Below are 25,304 nucleotides of genomic sequence, written 5' to 3'. Positions count from 1 at the left end.
TTATTTCAGCGATTTTAACATTAAGATGTTATGTAGAACAGATTTGTCTTAAATGTGTGCTGTAAAATCAGACATGACAAAGGCTATGTTCGGGTGGGCATGCCCCCTTGGTACTGGACATGCCCCCTTGGGGGCGACCATGTTGTCCTCCTTTTTGGTTTCCAAAATATGGTCACCCTACCCATACTGACATCCATTCAGAGTGAGACCAGTGTAATGCATGAAGCTTTACACTTGCCCTGAATTGTCTTAAATTTACCCTCATTGATAGAATACAGCCAAATCCAATTGGCTATGCAATATGACATGCTCACTATGTGTTTCCTGATTGGCTGGAATTTCATAGTGAAGGAGAAGCACAGTGGCCAGGGATAAGGAGGTATTTGGGTGGAGTTTTAATATTTTATAGATTTATTTATTTTAGGTAGGGCTGCTCCAAACCATCGGATTCTGTTTACATTATCATCAAAGGCGCTTTCATTTTTAAAGTGTTTGATAGCTAGTTTCAAATTTTGTCTATGTTTTGTCTAAGCCCTAGACTCAAAACAATGTTCACGAAGAACATTATTATTATTATTATTATTATTTTATTGCCTTTTTTCCAATACTGGGATTCAAGGCGGCTTTACAAAATAAAAGCATATACAGTTAAAACATATAAACAAATATACAAAAGTTAAAACTATAATATATAAACTATATATAAATACATACAAAGTATTAAAACATTTAAAAGATTAAAAACACACACCAGAGGGCTGTTTTCAACATATGGTTATCCCTCCCCGATCCCTTAGGCTTGGAGACAAATTGAATAGTGTCTAAACTTTTTCTAGATCTTTCCCCCCATAACAATATGATTAAAACTCGCTGTTACTTGCCTATCATTTGTAAGCCCCCACTCCTTGCCATTGGCTGAGATGCTGTTATGTTAAGGAATGCAATCAAACACTTCTCTACAAATTTTCTATATAAAAACACTGCTGTTATCTTCTCAATTCGCATTTTTTTAAAAATTTCTTTCAGGTGCTATACAGTCTTTACCAGCAATGCTAAGGAATGCAGAATAAATAATGAACTTTCTAGACACAATATACATAGTGAGAAATTAAAGAGGGGACAGCTGTGTTAATCTGTTCCAATATATCAAAAAAGAGACTTGGGCACCTTAAGGAAGAAGCCATTTATTATGGCATAAGCTTTTGCAAGCCACAAAAACTTATAACACAGTACTAAGGTGCCACAGGTCTCTCTTTTGTTTAAGCACGTCCTGGGGAGCAGATAAAAAACCAATAATGGAAGTTGCGTAATAATTTAAAAGGGAACAGATGCTTCAATAATACTTAACATATATATGGTGCTTTCAAGTGTTCAAAGAACTTCACATGCATTATGTAGTTGAACTTACAGCAATCCTGTAAGGTAAAATCAGTATTATTTTGTCCCATATTGCAGATAGGGGTGGAGTAACTGAGGCTGGGAGAGAGTGGCTTGCTTAAGGCAACCTAATGAGTTCATGGCAGAGGTGAGATTCAAATAACAAACTTTCTTGATTCATAGTCTCTTAATCACTAGACTACACCAATTCTCTTTACGAATTATATCCACAAAGTAGAGGCTGCAAAAGAACCTTTGACGTCTGCATCCTTTGACAGCTTTTTCCATGTGAAAGAAGGGATAGATTGAGAAAAAAATATTTTGAAGATATGGGCTGTTGCTTAAAGTAGGATTTACTACACTAGAGCAACCTGTCGTTTTTAATTTAACTAGTCAGAGGTGCTGTGAAACTACCTCTTTGTTTCCAACTCTGTAAGTGCAAATTTATTGCTGAACACACAACCACCACAATGTAAGCATAAATCGTATCACATATGAATTCAAACTTTAACCAACAATCAAATAACCAAAATAATACCCTCATCTCAACATAAAATAATGTATTTATTTAATACATATTTAATCACTTAATAAGGTTTATCATTAGAAAAATCTGCTGCGCACGCGCGCACGCTAACGCCATAAACCAGCCTTGTATTTAAGCAGTAGCCATGTCATAGGTAGCCAGGAATTCAATGCAGGCCTAGTAGGCAGAGTGGTACAGGAGGGATGGAGTGCTCTGTCCTTCTTCTCTGACAAGCACAAATGCCAAGCATGCTACTAGAGGAGAGAAGCTCTGTCCTCTATAAACGGCACAGAAAGTCAGCTTGCTTTCCCTTTTCTGCCAGTCTCTAGCAGCTTATAAAATGCTTTGCAGGCTAGAAACTTTGAGGCACTTATTTACAAGATAAGTGCATGCAATCTCTCTCTCTCTCTATCCCCATTAAAATGGAATGACTTTTATGACCAGTGGGGCCCTGCTGTTAGACTTTAGCTAACTCAACATAATGTAAGTAGTATGCATCCTGATCCTACTCATCTTTACTCAGAAATAAAAGTCCCATTTCACAAAGGATTTCAGCCATAGAAATGTACTTGTTATAGTGTACGTTAGCATACTTTCACTTATTATCTACAATGATGGTAATTACAATAAAAGTTGTGTGCGTGCCTGTGCATGTGTGTGTGTGAAAAGGGGATTGTTAATATAATGTAATTATTAATGCATTGGAAGGTTCTGAATAAAGAGAGCTTCGGTTATTGGGCGGCAAATGCAATTTTTTTTTTAAAAAAAAATGTAATTAATTAAATAAATAAATCACACACCCAGCACAGGGTGTTGGTTGTGAGGTTCCAACAAAACGGGATCCATCTGTGTAATTCCTTTTTATGATCTGAATCCCTACTGGATTGGAGTAACTCTGCTTCTAATAACTCAATACAATCTTTTATGTTTGTACGCAAGACAAGTATTTTATGTTTGAAACAAGTATTCTATCAAATCAAAACTACTTGTGGAGTTGATTCATGGTAACAGCAGGAAAGCCATAGGACTATCACTATCCAATATACAAAAATCACAATAAAAATAATATTCTAAAAGTGGGCTTGTCTTCTAGATTTAATGTTTTAGTACTTTTATTGACAAAATAAAAGGATTAAACCCCCACATTTCTTTTGAAGAGTTACACTGAAATTCTAACAATACAACTGACTCAGACTTTGAAAATCACCTAGGATCATAGGACTTCTAGTAAGATTATGAATCTGCACTTTAGCCTTCTAGAAATAGCAAAGGCTGCTAATTGGCAATTAAGACTTCTGTAGAATAGGAAGTGAAATAAACACTAAAATTATGATCTAACATTTAGGATAAAATTAGAGATTCATGTTCTTACAGTTAAGTCTGCTATGAAAATACATTTCCAATCTTTTATCAGGATACAAATCCTTTTTGAGTGATCAGTCTTAGACATCAGCCTAAACATTTCACTGTACATTTCATTGCCATGTGTTTTTCACTGATTTTTTTTCTTTCAAAACAGAAAAATGCATGCAAGTATTCCTTACTATTTGAGAGGCTCTCAAATTATAGAACAATTCATCACATGTGAAACCTGTTCCTGTACTGTATAGAATGATTAAAAGTTTTCCCCCACCCAAAGTCCTACTCCTAGAAAAGCAGTAGATCACTGAATTTTATATATAAAAGTTTGTTTCTTTGTTTGAATATAAAGGGACACTCAGTCATACAATCTACCCCCTCTAGTCTCAAGTGTTACTATCCAGGAAAATGTCTGCCGTACAAGGAACTGCTTGTCTAGACAGTCTCAGAGGTATGTGGGTCAAACACTTTATAATAAAAAACATTTTTCTCCATTCAATATGACAGTCTGGTTTTATTACTTCAGGTATGTCTATAAGCTAATAGACATGTAATAACTATATTTGACAAAATTCAACTGTTATGATTTTTGGGCATTGAAGAAAAATGTTTTTACAATACTGGGAAAAGCAATTAAATGGTGATATTCTGTGAACAGACAAGGTAGTAAATAACATACATAAAACATGCACATTAAACACTGTATGGCATTCATACCAATATGCAGATACGTTTATAATGTAGAGATGTATGTTGATATTATATGCACCCAGTGTACACGTAACCTTATAATGCGCACATATGTATAATTCCTCCCCTTTCAACAAATATTTTTAAGCTTCTCAAAAACAGTTGTACCCTAATTTATGTATTGAGATTACTTTGCCCTTGAGCAGAGCGCTACTTTGAAGATAATGTTAGTTCTGAAAGGATTTCAAAGATAGTGCAAGATGCAAAACAGCTCCATAAACAATGATCATGCAGCCCATCAATACAGTTCAAACCCATTCTTTAACTTCAGAAGGAAAATGACCTTGACAAATAGTCTTAGCTAGCAGGCAATGTGATTATTAAATATGTATAGGATATAAAATTCTAAAAATGGAAAGGACAGCAAACCCAGCTAAGTAGTTTTATCCCATATGTGAAATTAAATATAGTGACTTCTTAGAATATATATCTGTCTTTGTCCTGATAGTAGAATCCCATGGATGAAGTTGAGTTCTGCTTTTTTTTATTGTGCCTTTTCGATGAAACAGAATTTTCGACTTTAATCCACATAAGTTGGTGCCCCATTGTTTCAAAAATTGGTCCAATAAAAAGCAGCAAAGTATCTATTAATCACCTCAAAATCCTGGTAATCAGAATGAGCAGTTCCCTGGGTACATAAGGACTGGATGGACTGGACATCAATCATATGACTGGAAAAAACAGACAGGGGCGGTGGTGAGGACAGAATGGCAGTATCATCCAAAATAACCCCTGAGATGAGGAAAACTGAGGTTTTGGTCTAGCATATTACCTTAGGAACAAGTTGTAAGCTAAATTAATTCAAAAGGCTTGGGAAATGGCAAGTTATTAAAACAAAATGAGAGAAGGGAATGAACACATAAAAGCAGGACCTCAGAGAAGGATTCTGAAAAAACAACGGGAGAGAGCAGAAGGAAGAGATGTTGGTCTCCGTTACTGAGAAAAATGGTGCTCACACAGGATCCTGGTTTGCACAAATAGGACTGGGGTAAAGTGGTGTTCAGACTCTTCACCTAAACAAGGCACATACAAAACTGGGCAGGGAGGAAATTGTTCTTCTGTTAGTAACTGCCCATATCTCATAAGAAAATGTGGTATTCTCATTGAGAATGGTGAACTGTCAAATAATATAACCAAATTGGTTTTTTAAATCTTCAAAATTTGCTATCTTCCAAAGATTAGAACACATACTGTAGATTAATGGCATATTGTATTATAATACCTGGTCTATGTCAATTATCATCTGCTAGTCTCTAAATTATGTTTTCCCCTTTACTTCTACTTATTGTTCTAATTGTTTCAATTGTTGTAAACCACCCAGACAGCTTTGGCTACGAGTCAGTATAGATGTGGTGGTGGTGGTGATTATGGTGATGATGATGCAATGGTTTTATCTATCTTAATTTCCACTGCAAAACATTTAGTGGGGGAACACAAATGTCAGTTTAAATATTTGCATCTGTTTCCAGCTCCAAGATTAGCAAATTCATTTTTTTCTGCAAATAAATTAATAAGGGAATATATGAATAGTGTGTTAATACTGTGCCAATAGAGAGGGACCCGAAATGTGGCAGCTATATTCTATTTGATTAACTACTTCAGATAATCTATGCTGTGCAGTCTTCATAGGCTTAACAACTAAGAATTGTGTCAGTTCATAATACACTACTTCAAAACAGGTACAGGAATGCCTGAGGTCAGGAGACTGGGGGTACATTACTGGCACATTTAGATGATGAGGAGAGAAATTGAACTGTAATGAGCTTGGAAAGTGAGCAAGCTGTGAAATGGCATAGTTAAGATGAGTTGCAAGTATAGACCAGCTATGTCGTGATTTAACTACAAGAAAACACACAGCACACAGATGTGGGCTTACGATCTTTTCCCTTACAATTGTTATATAAATAGTAAAGAAACCTTTCTGCCCAGTTTGAGATCCTATTTTGTTTGGTTGACAGCATGTTGACCTCATTCAGATGGGTTATTTTAGGCATTTCTGATGTAGCTGTCATTGCTTAGTATATGGCTCATGGCCAACTAGCTTAACAAAGCGCTGCACTTGCTTCTTCTCTTCTATGTCTGCTGCACCAGTGAACTGAGTACAGCCTCTGAACTATGGAAGCCACTGGGGTAATTTCTCTGGCAACTCCAGAGTACAAACTATTTAAATCCAATAGTTTCACACTTCTGAAATGCTATTAAATACTGGACAAAAATTCAGTTCACCTTAGGCATAGGGCCCATGGGTAGAGATTCTCGTAGGCTTAGCAAAGTCCGAGCCCTACTTCTATCACTTCCAAGACAAAGACATGTAGGTGTATGTGCAAGCAGTACCACAGGCCATTAAAAGGAATAGAAGGCCTGGCGCACCTCCCATACCCCGTCATCCAGCTGTCACCAGATGACTCATGCTCCAGTGCACAAAGAACTCCCATTTCCCCTAATGACCCTTCACTCTGCATGCATATGCATGGGGGAGGAGGAGGAGAATAAAGGGAGACAGGGCTACATTGAGCCTATATGAATTGTCCGCATGTGTGCTCCACTCAACAGTCGACAGGATCATACCCAATGATTTATACTTTATAATTATAAAATTATTACAGAATTCAGGATTAGAATGACCCCAACCCTTGCACAAATGCAAACCTTATCTGAAAATAACAAAATGACATCTAATGTAAACTACATGCCAAACCATATGTCACCAAAAGTAATCCTGTGCTATAAAAGCAGAACCATAATGTATAGATACAAAGTGGTAAGGGGGAGGAAGGGGAGATAGAACAAGTTTTCTGTTGAATTGTGAAAAGTATTGTCAAACTACACAAAATGACACAAATGGATTTTTTAAAGATAGATAACAGAGAAAAGGACAATTCAATAAAACTCTTTTGAGAATAAGAACTCGTTATTTGCACTTTCTAAAATGGAAAACTCTAAAAAAGAATCTAGATTTAAAACTACAGAGTAAACACATGAAATTAAATGGAGAAAAGGGGTGAAACCCAGATCAAGTGAGAGGAGAAGGGTCCTAATATATGTCTGATTTAAAGAAGGAGCTACTGACCTAAAGTCCTAAAAGAAAAGGGACAAAAATTCCTGAAAATCAAGCGTGGGTATAGAATGGTGAATAATGGATTTGAAATATGAAGGTAATTCTGAGAGAAGTTTTTGACAATGTAACAAATTGGAAGCACATGAGTTATGCTTCTAGTTTTTTACTCTTCTCCTTAATAATCTTATGAGACATTGTACACTGCCCTTAAATTTTTTAATTGGCAAGGTGGTGTAGAAATGCCTTAAATGTTTGTCTCACAGAATCACTGAAGGTTGGTCTCACAGCAGGAGTGAAGGACTTACTTAAATTGTCTGTCCCCAGAGTCTTATGGAATCTCAAGGATTCCAGAATGCTATGGGGAAGTTTCTGGTAGAGAGAGAGAGAGAGCAGATGATCCTGTTAAGGGCCTGGTCTCACTATGGAATGGTGAAGTGAGGCAGGTCATCAGAATCACCCCTTCTGAGCACCCTCTTCAGCACTGTGGAGCCTGAGTAGCTTCATGGTTCTCTGCTGAGCTTTGGATGATAAGACAAACTAGATGAAGGCTAGAGCACTACTGACATAGGACTCACTGAGGGGATGACCATACATGTATAATCATGGCTGCTGCTTGGCAGTGAAATCATCGAATTACATCCTCAAGTAGCTGTCCAGCTAATCACACAGTGATTTCTGGGTAAATGATATAAAAAAACTAATTGACAAGGTAGTTTGGGTAATATCTTAAGAGGGAAAATTGAGTTGAAGCCCATTGCTCAAGGCCAAGATATTATTTGAAGGATGACGAATTGCAAAATTTAATGGCCTAATAGAATTTAACACTTTATTACTTTATTATCCAAAGATGAAAATGTATTTGAAGTTTTCATGTATCAATTAATGAGCGAAAAAAGGCACAGAACAACAAAAAACTTGATGTATAATTGTCTAGAAAGATTGTATACTTATTCCCTGATGATGTGGACATATCAGCTTCTTTACCATCTAGAAGGTTACCAAACATGTACCAATCTGCTGAGTAGCTGGTAAGAAATTTTGTAATTAGATGAAATCTCTCCCTTTAGATTATATTTAGAAATATTGCCTCTTTTTAAACTACTAGTATCTTGAGATCTTATACTTTTCCTAGTGGAATTTAACTATTATTGCTTTATTTAAAGTCAAGTTTCATTTATTATTTTAAATAAAAATGAAAAATGGACCAAAAAGATTCTCCTCTTATTAATTCTTATTAGCACAAGCCCAAAATTGGATCTATTATCAATTTCTGGTGTATACTTTTGAAGTGTATTAATCATTCTATAGATAGTTCACTGGCAGTTAAAAGCTTCCTAAAACTGAAACTATAGAATTTTAACAGCAAAATAAAATTAATAAGATATGCACATCTCTTCACAAGGACGATGTACAAACCTCCTTTTTAAACATAAGAGAAGGGCAAGATGCAAGTCATTCACAATTCCTGTTTCAGCACTTGATAGTATGTTTAGTCACTTGCTGAAAAAACAGGTTTTGGAAATCTTTGAGCTGATTGTTCAAAATAGTTATACAATAGAAATGGATGGCACAATACAAATACAAATCAGGAAGCCCAAGAACATTAATTTCTGAATTATGGCACTTTCATGAGACCAAGGATCCACATAAATAAAAGGCCACACACAGATTTAAAGATTTGTAGCACAGGAGAGGTATATCTACTGGGCATCAATAAAATCCTTGATGAGTGCATCAACATTTATAATGAAGAACATTATGTAAGGTGGTATCAATTCAAGATGTTCCCATATATCGTGCCAAATTAGGTTTCAACTAAAGATAATTTTTAAAAAGTAGCATGGAAAATGTTCGCTACACACTGTAACACTAAGCACACTGTAACTAATTAATAATATTAATCTCTCAAAATGATACATTGAGTAACCCAGTTAGGATGGTAATTTCTCAAGCACAGAATAATGAGCACAGATGTTATAAATGATTGATTAAAGCAAGGGCAGGCAACTCTTTTAGACTGCAGGCACATTTGACATTTTGAAAAGGTGTCCCATGCATCACCACAAATTGCTATGGGAGGCATGGCCAATCACAAGAAGTTTGGGAGTACCCCCTTGTGGATTCTGACCTTTTTCTCTTTCCTCCGCCACCATCTCTGGATTCTGTTCTCCCTCCCTCCCCCCCCTCCCTCTCCCTCCCCCCTCCACTGACTTGAATAGAGGACGGGAAAGGATGCACTGCCAAAAAGTGGGGTAAGCCCATCCACTGTCCAGGACCCAATTGCTCCAGGGGTACTTGGTGGGGAGTGAGCTCTCCCAAACCATTTTTTTCCAGAAGAGGGCATTTTCCTTTAATTGTACTCAATCTGTACTCCAAGAGGTTTGACAGCCACACTCAGAGATCTTGGCGTATGATGCATGCTGCATTGCCAACCCGTGGATTAAAGCATGTTATAGTTTTTAAATCAATATTTGCTTCTTTTGACCCTCAAGTTGGTAGCTCCCCACATAAAGCTATACTTTTAATTTGGTGCCTCTTTCAAAAAAGCAGTCCTGCTGACAAATTGTCAAGAACAGAGATAGTTGCAACAATATTAACAGAGGGAGTGAAAGCAACAAATCCATTTTAGTAATATAAAACACCAAGAAAATCTAGCTCTAAAAGCAACTTCAGTAACAATACCAAGAAAAGTGTGCACAGAGAAGCTTTAAATGCAGTGCAAATCATGCTAACGAAGATATAACAACATTCGAGAATCATGCTGAATTAGACAAAAGTCTATCTAGTCCAGCCTTCTATTCACCCAGGGGAAGCTCACAAGTAGGACATGTATAAAATAGCACTCTCCTGCTCTTGTTCCCCAGCAACTGGTATCCAGCCCCTGATAATGGAGCTAATCTATAGCCATTATACCCTTATCTTCCATGAAACTTGTCTAATCCCATCCATTTTAAAGTGATCCTAGTTGGTGGCCATCACTACATGTTGTGGTAGTTAATTCCATTTTTAACTATGCACTGTGTGAAGAAGTACTTCCTTTTATCTGTCCTGAATCTTCCCCCATTCAGATTCATGGGATGACCCCAGGTTCTAGTATTATGAGAATATTATGATATTACCCATTTCCCCAACAAAATGCATAATTTTGTACACCTCTGAGCACAACAGTCCCAGACATTGTAACCTTTCTTCATAGGGGAGTTGCTACAGCCCCTGGATAATTTTAGTTGTCCCTTTCTGCATTTTGGTTCCATATATTTTACCCCTTTTGTAACGGGCTTTTGAAAGGAACATTTGGTGATATCCATCCAGTATCTTCCCTCCGATGGAACAGGATCTCTTACCAGAATGGATTCCCCCTCAGCACTCATGCCCCACAAATCTGCTCCAAAGGGTTGGTGGACCCTTCAGAACAGATCTGGGGAGTGGGGCAGGATGCAGCAGGAGAAGAGGAAGATAAAGCTCTATTGCACGAGTAGAAATCTGCTCGCACAACATCAGATATAACCCATTGTCACATTATGAACTTATATAGACAAGAGATACAAATACTGATTAGAAAACATACTTTCAAGTTTACAAACATTTACAAATCAGAATACATAAAGATAACAACAATGCAATCTGACTGTAATATCTTGACTGGCATTTCTATGTTGTCTCTCATGGCAATGAGATTTATAAAGTAACTCTCCTCTTTTGGGTAACATTAAAGTTAACCAAGAAAGTATTATTCAGTGGAATTCATGAAATAAATATTTTTTTCTCAGATAAAACTGCCTAAAACAAATGCAAAATTAATTTAAATAGTCAGCAGTCAGGGAAGTGTTAATTGGGATACTAGAATTGTAAGTTTTTAGCTAAATGTTTAGTCTCTGTGTTTACTATGAGTGCTGTGTGCACTCCCCAGATGTATATCTCATAATCACCCATAGTTAACAGCTTACATTAAATTCACAAAGGACTCATTTGTTTTGACTTGGCAAGCCATTAATTATTTTCTGGCTCCAGTTCTCCCACTATAAAATGATTCTATAGTAGAGTATTGCCAAGATATTATTTAGTGCTCACAGACTATAGTAATTTACATTAGAGGAACTCATCACCACACATCCAAATCCTCTAGCAATGTCTAATTTCTCTTTGACTTTAGTTCTAACAAAACACTTAATACATTTATATTTATTAATTTTTTATGCTTGGGTTTCCTCCAAAATGCTCAAGGCCACATACATGGGGTTATTTTATCTTCAAAATATGTCTGTGAGATAGCTTAGACACACACATACACAGACAGACTTTTCCAAGAGCACTTAGAAAACTCCAATGTTGAGCAGTTGGATTTCCCAAATTTAAACCTAATACTCTAATTGCTACATTTATTTGAACATTCTGTCAAATAAAGCATGGTTAACAAACTATGGGTTGTTTGTGAGCACATGAGTGCAAGTGAGCAGGCTGGTTCCTGCCTCTCATCTTCTTCCACTTTCCTAAATGTGACATCTGAACCTGGAGTTTTAGCCCACATTTTGTTGTCGAGTTAACTCTGGGTTGTTTAACCCTTAAAGGTAAACCCAAATTTTCTGGGTTTTGATACCATGACAACCCAGGAACAGAAGGTTCCTGGGTCATTTAGGAAAGCGGAAGTGACGAGCACGCAGGAGACAGCGCACTTGCTCACTTCCACAGCTACATGTGAACCGAGTCTCTGTGTATATATGCATCAACATACAAATCCAAGGGTTCCACTTGTCCATTTTTTGGTATTAGAACTGACAGCGTTCCTTGTAGCATTCACATTGATGGTTAAACTTGCATGAAGAATACATCTTCTTCTGTATAATGTGAAAACAGACATTCTTGGGTCTGTAACCCAAATTAACTGGCAATCTTTTCCTATATATCGCTGAGTATCATTTAACTTTTGTTTCAGCATGAAGATATCCATCAGAAAAACTATGAATGTACTTGACATTTTTTACTCCTGCCTGACATTTCTAAGAGCTATAATTGAAGCCTGCACAAACTGACCCACAAAGTCTAACATAGCCTACCAGCCATGTCCTGTGGCCTGACAAGTGCTTGCAAGCCCTCCCCTCTCTCTCACACACACACACTCTCACACCAACACTTTTTGTAGGCAAACAGCAAAAACAGGAAGACTTGTATGCAAAATGCAGCGGCCAGATTGATTTCGGGAACCAGAAGGTTTGACCATATAACACCTGCTTTGGTCCGCTTGCACTGGCTGCCTCTATGTTTCCGAGCCCAATTCAAGGTGCTGGTTTTGACCTATAAAGCCTTACACGGCTTGGGACCACAATACCTGACGGAACGCCTCTCCCGACGTGAATATACCCGGTCACTACGTTCAACATCTAAGGTCCTCCTCCGGGTGCCTACTCCGAGAGAGGCTCGGAGTGTGGCAACGAGGGATAGGGCCTTTTCGGTGGTGGCCCCCAGACTATGGAATGATCTCCCTGACGAGGCTCGCCTGGCACCAATGCTGCTATCTTTCCGGCGCCAGGTTAAGACTTTTCTCTTTGCCCAGGCATATGGCGGCACATCCTAATCACCCACATGTTTAGTTTTTAATCGGTTTTTAATGCTTTATGCGTGTATGTTCTGTGTTTTAGAGTTTTAAACTTTGTATACTTGTTTTTATCTCAATTTTTAGAATTTCTGTAAACCGCCCAGAGAGCCCTGGCTATGGGAGCGGTATATAAGCATAATAAATAAATAAATAAATAAATAAATAAATAAAAATAAATTGTATGTCCCTAATGGGCCACCATACATGACTGAGTGTGGTTTGGTGGGACATATATTTTACTTAGTCTAGTAGTAAGCTTTAAAAGTTCCCCATCCCACTTATGCCACCTGTGTTTGATGTACTAGAGCCAGCTGTCCCAGCAGAGTTGTAATAAATTACAAATTGAGAACACATACCAGTTCTCCAAGGATCCTATTTGTATAGTTAAAACATTCACATCCCACCTTTCAAAGCGGCTAAGAAATAAATAAAATGAACAATATAAAATCCCACCAAGCATAATCGTCATCCAAGGAGCATCTAAAACTGCAATGCAGAACAAGTTAACACACCAAAAGCAAATCCAAACAAATGACAAAAGGAACCCACACCTGTAGGTCTCAAAGGTTAATAATGATCTCCAGAAAAATACTTCCTAGCCATTCATTGGAGGCCAACTAATACCCTTAACAACTTTTTATGTACAGCCATGAATAAAAGTGGCAAGTTGGTGGGACAGTAAGTGTGATACCTAAGTGATTCATTTCACTCTGAAATCTGTTCTGAAGTTCTCCTCTGTCGTACTGCTACAGCATGAAGTTAATCAGGGCAATCCATCACAACGGATGGTGCAACCAAAATGGAAAATACAGTGCTGCCAAGCCAGCTACAAACACACACACACACACAATTCCATTCTCTTTTCTCCACCACCAATCCACTTGGACACAACCAGGCCCAGGCCTGCTATGGGATAAGAATATAGCTCTTATCCCATAGCAACTGTACAACCACCTCAAGAAAAAGAAACCATGTCTTTTGCAATATAAGAAAAGCGTAGACAGAAATGTAACAAAAGCAAATCAAGAACATCACCCAGAAAGCATTTAGAAGGGGAGTCTGTCTGTCTGTCTGTCTGTCTGTCTGTCTCTCTCTCTCTCAAATACATACACCACAACAAGAAAATGGCTGAAAGGCAGAGCTCTGAACTAGTTAGGTGGGAAATCTTTGGGTATACTTCTTAGTTGAAAGCTAACAGAGGAAGGCAACAGAACAAATTGTTGAGAGTGCACTTAATATCCTGCATCACAGAATGAGTAGCCTTTAAGAGAGGGGGAAGATATTTGTCAAGCATTATTTTATAAGATCCTCCACAATTTAGCACTTATGAAAGCAATTAGATGGAATGTTATGTGCTATACAAAATTTGATTTTTATAGTTACAAAAAATGGTCAAACCCCGTGTATATATACCAGCCAGTTGAGGATATCATGCATCTAATGAAATGGACTGTAATAAAAGCAAGCCATACTAAATTTGTTAGAACTTTAAGATACCACAAAATTCTTTGTTGTTTCTATTAAATCTGTAACCTCTAAGGATGTGGAGAGATTTCTTGGAGTTGTAAGGATGACCACATGATTTAGATCCTTGATAAATTGGGCTAATTAAAGCCAGCCAGGAGGAACTAAGGTGCCTACAGGCTGGGATCAATGTGTTCTTTGCATATATTTTAATGAATTAATTTAATCAGATCTGTTAAAAAATTAACACTAAATGTGACTAAACATTTTTTATTTATTTATTTATTTTATTTAAGGATTTTTATGCCGCCATTCAGCCAAAAAAGGCTCTCACGGCGGCTTACAAAAGTATTTCTTGACAGTCCCTGTCCACAGGCTTACAATCTAAAAGACATGACACAAAAGGAAAGGGGATTGGGAGGGAGGAGGAGGAGGGGGGAAAGGAAAGCAAATTCAGGCACTACAATCTTAGTTGCAAAGTTCAGCAGTTACAGGTGACAGCAGGAGGGAGGGGTCTCTCAGCTGGAGCTGGACCCAGGCACGGTGGAGAGGTGCCTGGCTGCTGCTTCCTTCCTCACTGGTGGACTCTGCAGTGACAGTTGGCAGCAGGAGGGAGGGGGCTCTCAGCTGGAGCTGGACCCAGGCACGGTGGAGAGGTGCCTGGCTGCTGCTTCCTCCCTCACTGGTGGCCTCTGCAGAGACAGTTGGTAGCAGGAGGGAGGGGTCTCTCAGCTGGAGCTGGACCCAGGCACGGTGGAGAGGTGCCTGGCTGCTGCTTCCTCCCTCACTGGTGCCCTCTGCAGAGACAGTTGACAGCAGGAGGGAGGGGGCTCTCAGCTGGAGCTGGACCCAGGCACGATGGAGAGGTGTCTGGCTGTTGCTTCCTCCCTCACTGGTGGCCTCTGCAGAGACAGTTGGTAGCAGGAGGGAGGGGGCTCTCAGCTGGAGCTGGACCCAGGCACGGTGGAGAGGTGCCTGGCTGCTGCTTCCTCCCTCACTGGTGCCCTCTGCAGAGACAGTTGACAGCAGGAGGGAGGGGGCTCTCAGCTGGAGCTGGACCCAGGCACGATGGAGAGGTGTCTGGCTGCTGCTTCCTCCCTCACTGGTGGCCTCTGCAGAGACAGTTGGTAGCAGGAGGGAGGGGGCTCTCAGCTGGAGCTGGACCCAGGCACGGTGGAGAGGGGCCTGGCTGCTGCTTCCTCCCTCACTGGTGCCCTCTCCAGAGACAGTTGGTAGCAGGAGGGAGGGGGCTCTCAGCTGGAGCTGGACCTGAATGAATGAACATGAATGAACACACGACCAATAGATTGTTTTGAAAAGTTATTATTCTGTTAAAAGTTCTGGACTGTATAATGGTGAAACAACTTCAGATTTTGCCTAGATGAAGCATCCTTTAACAATTTATTTCAATCAGAGCTGTGCCTCTCAAAATCCTCCACCCCTTTTGTGGGCAGAGAAATTGAGGGGACAATTCCCCAAATTTCTCCAGATGGCGGAGAAATTCTCCAACGGTTTCCCACAGGTAGGGCCCACCATTAGTTCAGCTTGAAGCACTTCTTTCTTTTTTCCTAAGGTTTTTTTGTTTGTTTGCTTGTTTATTTTTTGTGCTGCCACTGCAAGTGACAACAGCATCAACTGTGTTGGCTGTCTCTATAATGCAGGTGTGAGGGGGCAGGGTTGTGTCCAGCTCCAGGCAAGAGGTGGAGCTAGTGAAAATCTGTCTTTCAATTTCTTGAAAATGTTCTGTTCTCCTTGAAGAAGTTTTTCTGCCTCATTCTGCAGGGCATTGTATAGTTTACTTTAAACTCTTTTGTGGCATTTTTGAGTTTAATCACTATAAGGTGCCTGAGGGTGCTGTGTTTCCCCCCCCCCCCTTTCTATTATATGCTTCTCCATTGCTCTGCAGCCTCCTAGGCTGCCCATGTTTCCTGATCTGAAAAAGCTTTGTGGGAGAAATTACCTCATGACATCTTCCCTGAGTTTTAATTGAAGTCTGGAAAGCCAAGGAGGCTACAGGCTGCCAGAAAGGTGACTGTACAATGAAAGACAGGATGTGCACATGCTTCTTGGATACCTCATAAATAAGGTAAGCATAAGAACCCCAAACCCAACCCATGAGAATTTCTCTGAAATTTTCTTCTCTGGATTTCTTTTCAAAAGGAATTTCTTTTCCATCAAATTCAATAAGAAGGTTTTTTTAAAAAAAGTGGGAGAAATTTTTAACACAGCACCAGTTTCAATAAATTTCCTTAATTCATTTCAGTTACTGATTGAAGATTTGATATAAAGATGTTTAACCACACTATAGAGCAAATTTCAAGGAATGACATTTCTAGAAAAAGAGGAAAATCTGGGTAGGAAAATTAGAGAGAAACAATTATATATTTTTTCAATCTATTAACTTTTTAGGTACCCTTGAATTTGGAAAAATAATCAGTTTAAGAGAGCAAGCCTATGTCCCTTAGACAGCATCTGGGGGGACATAGGGTTGATCGGTTTTCTGATCCAATCTTGTAGACAGGGCTTTGACTTGGGAGCTAGGGAACCATGTCCCTGCAGCCAGCATGGAGAAAACCATGCTGGCTACCTCTCTGTGCTCATAAAACGGAGTGCGAAGATGGGGAAAAGGAGGCATTCTCAGGGGAGGTGACCAGGACAGCTGTGTTACACTGTTTCCTATGGCTGCCCAGCCTCCTTCCCTCCCTCTCCAAGGAGCCTTTGCTAAATGGGTGAAATTGCCTGTTTAGCAGAAGTGCAGGGAGGGCTGCATAGGATTCCTGTTGGTTTCTGAGTCTAGAAACTGACAGGAATCACAGTAGGATTGTGCCCTAAGATGCTATATAGGTGGTACCCTGCCTCATATAAACTTAACAGGCCTGTTCTTTCTGTGGTAATTTCTGACATGCCTACACTGATAAAAAAAAAAATCAGTAGCTAGGTTTTGTCTATTAAGCGAACTTCAAACTATGGTCTTAAATCCCAGGTTTCCCAGTTCAAATAAAACAGGAAGCTACAGTTAATTGGAAACTTCTGCAATACTTTCAGTGCACCACAAAGGGAAGAGAGAGGGGCTGCATGCATGGGCAAAAGGCTCAGGCATATTTGGCTTAATCATCCAAATGCAGACAACGTTGGCCCAAGAATATATGCTTCTACCAACCTAAAAACCACCATAGTCCTGATTTTCACTCTGATATTAAAGCTATACTTTCTCCTATGATAAAATAATTAACACTGAAAGTAAACATTATGGTAGAGGTGTGGCTACTGCTGAAAATAGCAACCCTGTGTCTCGTCTTCCTCATTCCTACATAATATCTAGAGAAACTAACCATGTGACATGATACCATTAGGCTGCAAGTTTCACGTCATCTGCTCCACGTGATTCGTGGCCATGTACTGGGCCAGAAAAATTCACAGCATGATCTCCCATCACACATCTTCTATCACTACAAAAACACTCCCACACATTAGGGTGAACAAGGTGCACTGCTAGTTTTTATCAGTCAGATGAGTCAGAGCCACAGTGAGGGGTGCTTCAAATGTAACAGAATTCCTATACGGAAACACTTCTATGAAGGAACCAAAATGAAACCCGTGCAGATAAGACCATGTGAGGATCACTCATTGAGTGTTTTGCTCAGTGATCTGCAATGTCAAAGTGTCTTTTCTATAAAGGTTGTGTGATAGACTTAAGTGCTGTTATGTTGAAGTGGCTCTGAGACTTTATTGCCAGCATAGCTCCTCGCTGTGATTTCTGTCATATTTAAAGTGGCAAAATCCATGATGTAAGTCAAGTGGTTACTTCTGTGCCAAATACACTTCAGGCATTTCTCTAGTTTTTCAATGGAGTTGTCTCCATTCTCCAACTGGAGCTACAGGTCTTCTCTGCATCATTGTTTATTGTGGCATATAGGAGAGGGGAGTGATTTGTGAGCAGCTTAGTGTTTGCAGATACTTGTCTCTCATCTGAAGATGCCTTGGTCTTGCTTTCTTTGGATAATTGAAGAAATGTGAGATCTGTTTCTGGTTGATCAGTGTCTTATATTGAAGATTTAATGAGATCTAAAGATCTGTGAATCTGCAGAATCTGCTTCAAGGATTACGTGATAAATCATGACACTTTTAGACAAGTACACATCTTGAAGCTTACTGCTATGGGGGAACTGTTCTGAAGAAAACAGGAGTTGGATAAACCATCACCTGGGGTAAAATGTTGCAGGGAATGGGGAAGAAGAGAGAATTATATTTGGTGTGGTAAGTAGTCTTCAACATTAATACCAGCTCTCAAGATTTTAAAAATAAATACATGATTGCTCACACTTAGCTTCAAGTCCAGCTTTAAACAGTATTGTTTCCTCATTATTTCCAATACTTTAGTAGAAGAAAGTTACAATAATTATACAAAGTCTTAAACATAAAATATAAAAGCAGAAGTGATCACCTATTTACCAGGAAAATATTAGAAATGAAGCAACAAAAATTGTGAGGGTCTGGAGGCAAAACAATGCTGGTACCACAACTATCACGAGAGTAGCCTGACTGGAGGCAATACAGATACCAAACTTTCAAGAACATCATCACATGTTCGGTAAAATATGCACTACACAAATCATTCAAAATACCCAGAGTAAAGACCACAGGAATTAACATGCTATTGATACCATGAGATTTGCAGGCAGCAGATTGCTAGGGAGACCGGAAGTCATGGCTTGGCAAAATTAGACGTACCTGGTTAGAAGGGAAAGAACAATCTTTATGAAGCCAAAAGTGTTTTAATTTTGACAGAGTCTTTAGTCTCTGGCTACATTTGATGTTCAACCTTTTAGTTAACTTCCTAAAATTTTTACACACTTTCAATGGTCTTATTACTTCAATATATACCGCTATTCTTCTGTACTCCCAAACAAGACTCAAGGGAAGAGTATAACTGCCCTCAAGTCACAACTTGTGTTGTTGTTGAGTAATATATACTGGGGAGGGGGATTAAAGACATCCAGTATCAACAGAATTAAGACTGCATTTTTAAAATTAATTATTTCAATGGATATACCAGCAAGAATACACGACCTTTTTCCACATAAGAATTAGAAACTCTGTTTCAATGGTGTAAATTGATTTTCTAGGCTTAATGAGAAATAAATAAATTACGAGTCATTCTGAAGAGTTTAGAATATTTGCTGATTACACTACAAAAAGAACAAAGAGCTTCTTGTGACGCAAACAGAACTGTATGATGAGGGCCAAAGAGAGCTGACAATGTCCATTAGGATTTTTGGGTGAGTGTTTCAGGATGTCTGAATTTTTAAAAGTCTGAACCTAAAATAGCAAAGAAGTCCAAAACAGACCAAGATATCAAATAAATAATGTGAGTAGCTCTTAAAGGGAAGGAAGAAAAAAATGCACATTAAGAAATTAGAACTAATCATTCTCTTGAACTGTGAGAGACCAAACTGTTGCAAATAACTCAGCACTTTTAATTTAGTTGTGATTGCAAGAAATTAAATAATTCAACTACCAACCTAGAATATAGTAAACATCTCGTTCATATAATAGAGAAATTTTCCTGAAAGTGTTAGTAAAACTTTTTTTTTTCTGGATGAAGGATTGCAATTTGGGGCAATAGATTTTTTTAAATGCCATACACAAATATGAGGACAAATTGAAATAGCTTTTAAATACGAAGAATAACTTAATTTGATTAGGAGTTGAACACTAGGAATGTCAAAGATGGGGAAAAAACTATTCATGCTGGGAAAGAAGTTGTAAACGAAAGTAATGCCATTTTACTTTAATTACAAAAAACAATTCCACAGCTTCCACAAAAATAAATATTAGTATTATGTATAACAAAGTCTCTAGTATGTGCCATTTATTATCTCAGCTGAAAGTCCAAGGTTTAGGCCGCATATAGGTTTGCTAACTGAATGGTGCTTGTGAAGAAAGGTTCAGTTTAAAACCTTAAGATTTTAGTTGTATTTCAGAATTAGATGACTGATGAATGCTTCAGAAAAGGGAAGATTTCTAGGATTAGAATAGGATAATGAAAATTCTTCCAAGAGCCTCTTGGTTCCAACCAGTGTAATTTGTGGCCCTTTCAAAATATCAACACGAGGCAAAAAGCAAAAACATAAAACTTGTGCTGAGAGCTGAGGCTGATAATTAGTGATGATCATGCAATAACTCACAGGTTCCTCCAGAATTGCTTATAGTTTAAACAGCTGCACAATATTCCAAGAAAATAATTATCTCCTTGTCACACAGAACCCAGTGCTACAAGCAACATGGATTCTAACAAAATTCAAATATCTGTTTATTCAATATGAAGCCATCACTACAAGTCTGAGCCGACATGATTCTCTGTTAGTTGCATAACAGTGTGACAGTGGGAATATTTGTCAAGTCAGGTATTATGTTGTGTGCATGGAGAAGGCAATTAGAAAGAGAATTCTAGCAACAGAAAGAGGCTATGCCTATCATGTGGAGCACAGGCAGAAGTGGTCCTTAAATTTAGAATATAATATAAGTAATCTCAGTGTTGTACACTGGGGTTTATTTGTGTAAGGTCTCGACATCTATCCATACTTTTGTATTGAGAGTCACTAGGAGGTTTTTAAACAGCTGATACCTTTTTGTCAGACCTTCAAGAACTCTCCTTAGTTAGAATGTGAAGCACAAAGGTTTGCTCAGAAAAGTCTCCCCTCCCCAATTCTGCCAAAATCATAACAATAAATGGAATCTCCTTTGCTACTTTTTGGGATGGATGATAGGTTATAGTATGCTGGAATGACACCAGCTACATCAATGGTGAGATGTCACCAGCTTTTCTTGTCATACCACAACATGCCCTAAACACATGTCCTGTACTGGGCCAATATCCATTTGTTTTTCTATGGCTTATTTCTGCTTTATTGCAGATACTTTTGTCTTTTGTAATTAGTGAAATAGTCATAATTCATTACATTTGTCTCAGTAACTCTTTAAGACCAACACTGCATAACTTACTACACACTTCATCAAGACACAGTAAGACAAACTCAGAAGTAAATAAATTGCAAATGCCTCCTTTCCTTATTTATGGCCATGATTTCTTTCAACAGAACAATAGATCCAAACTCCAATCTGCCTGAGTTTGCTTCACTATCAATAAACTGGAACAAAGATTAACTATGTTATGCAACCAAAGGCATTCCAATAATTTGAATAGTAAACATCAGGCACTTGTTACTAAACTTATCTTGTGAAGTTCCTTAGTCCTATGAGTTAGCTCACAGAAGAAAAGGCTATAAATGAGATCCAGACCTCCTCAACCTTTCTAGGGGCTGAGATTGGGTATTCTGATAAAAAAAAAGATGCAAGTATGTGAGCTTGAACAAGGGCATGTTGGAGCTGGATTAGAGCATGTTTTCACTTCCTCACTTTTTTAAACTTGCATGTTTGGAAGGGTAAGCAGTAAAGAAACAAAGAGGAATGGCAAACAATCGGCAGATGGGTAGGTTGGCATAAAAACTGCAATGCTAGTGTGCAATCAGATTCCAAGGGCAGCACAAAGTCAATGTAAGCTAGTGGTCAAGCGAACAAGGCAGGAGGGGAAAGACAGACAACAAGTTGATAGAGCAGTATCAATCAGCGGGTGCACAAAGCATCAGGACAGCAATTCCATGAAGTCAGCAGATGCACACAGCAGCAGGGGAGCAAAGGTAGCCAGTCACAAGAGAAGAGATGTTCAGTAAGAGGTAACTGCCCATTAACAGTCATATACAAAAGGCAGCAAGAGGTCATGGGCAGTACCTTGGTAATCCTAGGTTGTGCAATCAGTGGATCATTCCAGGCAATCAAGCAGCAAAACAGTATGTTGCAATGCCAGGCAGCCAGCAGTAGACAAAGCAGAGAGAAAGCAATGAGTGCCATTATCATTTTTTAAAATGCACAGTTCGAAGAGGACCATGCCCCTGACTAATCAGATAAAGCTGCTGGCAAGGACGAAAGAGAAGCTTTTGAATAGATTGCCAGGTCAGTGGGATGACAATGGTTTTTTTGTGTTTTTGTAAATAAGAATATTGTAAGTGAAAGAACCCCAGAATCTGGTTGCTCATCTTCTAATAACAGCATTAGATCAACACAGTGTATCATGAAAATCCACAAGAGTACAGCACACAAATGAAAATGAGGCTGAGCCCTGATGCTTGAGGGAGGCCCGGGGACCCTCCTATAAATGAAATTAAAAATGAGAATCCACAAGGAAATTAAAAAAAATGGGAACGTATCTAATATTGTTTCTAATAAATGATTTCAAAATAAAACAAACCAAAATACTAGCAAAGAACTGGATTAGAAATGATTGGCTGGGATTGAAGATGTTGCTTACCCCTCTCTGGAGCCCACAAAATGGGAATGTTGGGAATTTCTGCAGCAGAAAAACAGAAGAGAAAAAGGGATTTCTGACTCCCAGATTCAAGGAAAAGCAGGTCAATTTAGGGATGGTGATGTGCTTAGAGCACAACAAGAACCGGACAGAACCTTTTGCCCATTCCCAGATGCAAACGTTTTCTGAGATTTGAGAAAGGTTTGAAAACCCCACAGCATTTTAATATAACAATCTCCCACCTCTATTCACAAAACAATATCACTTACCTGTAATTAATTTTCTTTGAGGAGTTTGTCCACATAGAGCCTATTTATAGGCGAGGGCACCATCTCTTAGGAAAATAGGCTACAAGGATAAGTTTAAAAAAACCTTCAAAACGAACTGATGCAAAAGAATAGGCACTCTGTAGACAGTACCAAGTGGTAGAAAGATCTTATAAGTGTATCAATAGTTTCTCCTAAATACAAATTCACCTTTTGCCTTGAAAATTAAAATTAAAAATGGGGTGTGTTTTTCAGTAGAGGGTGGGACTTTATGTGGACAATACTTTTCTAAGAAAATTAACGAATTACAGGTAACTTTTCTTCCTTCATTAAGTGGTTGCCCACACAGAGCCACACATATAGATGAACAGAGTCATGCGTGGAAATCAGAAACTGGTGCAAGGACCTTCATATATGATTTATAATTATCTATAAAATTCTCTGTAAAATATTTTTTCTTCGTGGAAAAGTGATGGTTTGTGATAAATTGATTAGGTGTTTCAAAACAAGAAAGAAGGAAAGTAGTATGTAGCTGAGATATAACAGATCTCTCTCTCTCTGGGTATATTTTATAGATTTGTAATACCGTATGGCAGCAAAAAAAGAATAATTCATTTAATGTAATTTAGCAATACAGAAAGCATTACAACATACTTTGGTCTACGTATTCTTTAGATCACAGTGTGAAACCACACAAGCAAATATGCAATAGAAAATTATCACACTTATGTGACAGTAGTGTCATCTCACATAGTATGTTCTAAAACAGTACCCCAAGGAAATCCAGCTGGAAAAACTTAAATGCACTCTACTTTACTAAACAAAGAACTATCAAAGCTGTACGCCTCATGGATAAACGTTCAGGTGAAACATCAAACTACTGAGGAATATATTATATAAAAAAATGTAAAAATCAGATCCCTGAATATCCTGCTCTTCATACAATGTAATTATAATTAGTTGTATACTTGGACTATTTTATCCGTTTAATAGTTGATGGAGTGTAAAACCAAAGGAAATATGAATGTAAGTGTTAATAGGCTGTGTTACAAAACTGCATGCAGAAATTAATAAAAGATACACTTTAGGGCAAAAAAACCCTAACTTCACCTAAATGTGGATAGGGTCTAAGTTGGCAGTGACTGACCAGGGAATTGGCTGGCCTCTTGTAAATTGCAAAAAAGGAGAATATGCATTACCAAAAAAAGAGGACAAAAGAGGACACTGATTTGCATAAGTTTTTCATCTGCTGGTTTATATGTATAGATGCAAATTTAGCAATACAGTACATCTTACCATAGTGTAGAAGACAGTGACCTTTTGCCTTGCTCAGCCTGCTGTGCAGATGTTGTTTATGGGCAATTTCAAGGCCCAGATCTTCCTTCTGATCGTTCTACCGGACCAGGACTTCAAATAGAGGATGCTTTCAAAAAAGAGGACAGCCCTCAAAAAGAGGACTGCTCCCATGCTCATCCTATTGGGAAAGGGTTTCAGGGTTGTGGTGGATAACGCAATAAAAATGTTGACCCAGTGTATGATTGACTGAAAATGGCAAAATCCATGTTTGGGATCATTAGGAACAGAATAAAAATAATGTCTTTGAACAAATCTGTGGTGCAACCACATTTGGAATACTGTGTACAGTTCTGCAGCATAAAAAGGATACTGTAGAGCTGAAGAAGACTTAGAAAAGGGCAGTTACCAAAATTATCAGAGGGCTGGAACAATTCCCCTATGAGGAAAGGTGTAGCTATTTAGCTTAGAAAAGGAGAACTAGAAACTGGCTCCTCAAATGAAGCTGAGATGAACCTTGTGGGAGATTCAGGACAGACAAAAGGAAATACTTCTTCACACCACACATAATCAAACTCTGGAATTCTCTAGTACATGATTTGGGGATGACTGTTAACTTATATGGCTTTAAAAGGAGATTTGACAAATTCATGGAGGATAAGGCTATCACAGGCTGATTATGAAGGCTATATATTACCTCCAGTATCAGAGGCAGCATGCCGCTGAATACTAGTTACCAGGGAACATGAGTGGGAGGCTGTTATTGTGCTCATATCATGCTTGTGGGATTCCCTACATGTATCTGGTTGGCCATTCTGGAAACAAAATACTGGACTAGATGGTCTGATCCAGTAGGGTTCTTACATTCTTATGGAGGTTAGGAGAAGATTTATGGGTCCATAACTCTGGCTTAAAATAAGATGGCAATTTGCTGTGCCTTGCAGCCAAAGAAGGAACAAGAACTACTTGGGAGACTACAAAAATCTGAGGGCTCAAAAGATTATCATGCCAAGAACAAATAATTTCATCCAGCAATAACCTATGAATCAAAGTCACTGTGCTAAATGCTATACTAATATCTATGGTTGAGTTTATTTCAAGCTTAAAAATGCATGGTTGGCAGCAAGAAAGCCCCTTTGTCTCATATAGGGGACCTGTGCTATCTCCAATGACAGCTAAACCACAAGCCATATTGCAAACTGTTTTTGAAACTCCACTCAATTTCAAAACCAGCTTGTAATACAAGGATCCTG

General features: G+C 38.5%; 1 protein-coding gene across 14 annotated transcripts in view; it reads right to left on the bottom strand.

The window, feature by feature from the left end:
- Window positions 1–25,304, bottom strand: part of GPHN (gephyrin) — a 310,420-nt gene that overhangs the window by 151,956 nt on the left and 133,160 nt on the right. For 7 of the 14 annotated variants that reach the window (XM_063117550.1, XM_063117551.1, XM_063117554.1 and 4 more), the window contains exon 5: window positions 22,496–22,534. The exons of the other annotated variants lie outside the window; for them this stretch is intronic. In XM_063117550.1, the coding sequence (XP_062973620.1) occupies window positions 22,496–22,534 (39 nt within the window). The remainder of the gene's footprint in view (window positions 1–22,495; window positions 22,535–25,304) is intronic. 14 annotated transcript variants of the gene reach the window in all.

This window comes from Elgaria multicarinata, chromosome 2 (assembly GCF_023053635.1).
Source record: "Elgaria multicarinata webbii isolate HBS135686 ecotype San Diego chromosome 2, rElgMul1.1.pri, whole genome shotgun sequence".
Classification (NCBI taxonomy): Eukaryota; Metazoa; Chordata; class Lepidosauria; order Squamata; family Anguidae; genus Elgaria; species Elgaria multicarinata.
Note: the sequence above shows the minus strand (reverse complement) of the source record. Positions and strands in the feature narration are given on the sequence as shown.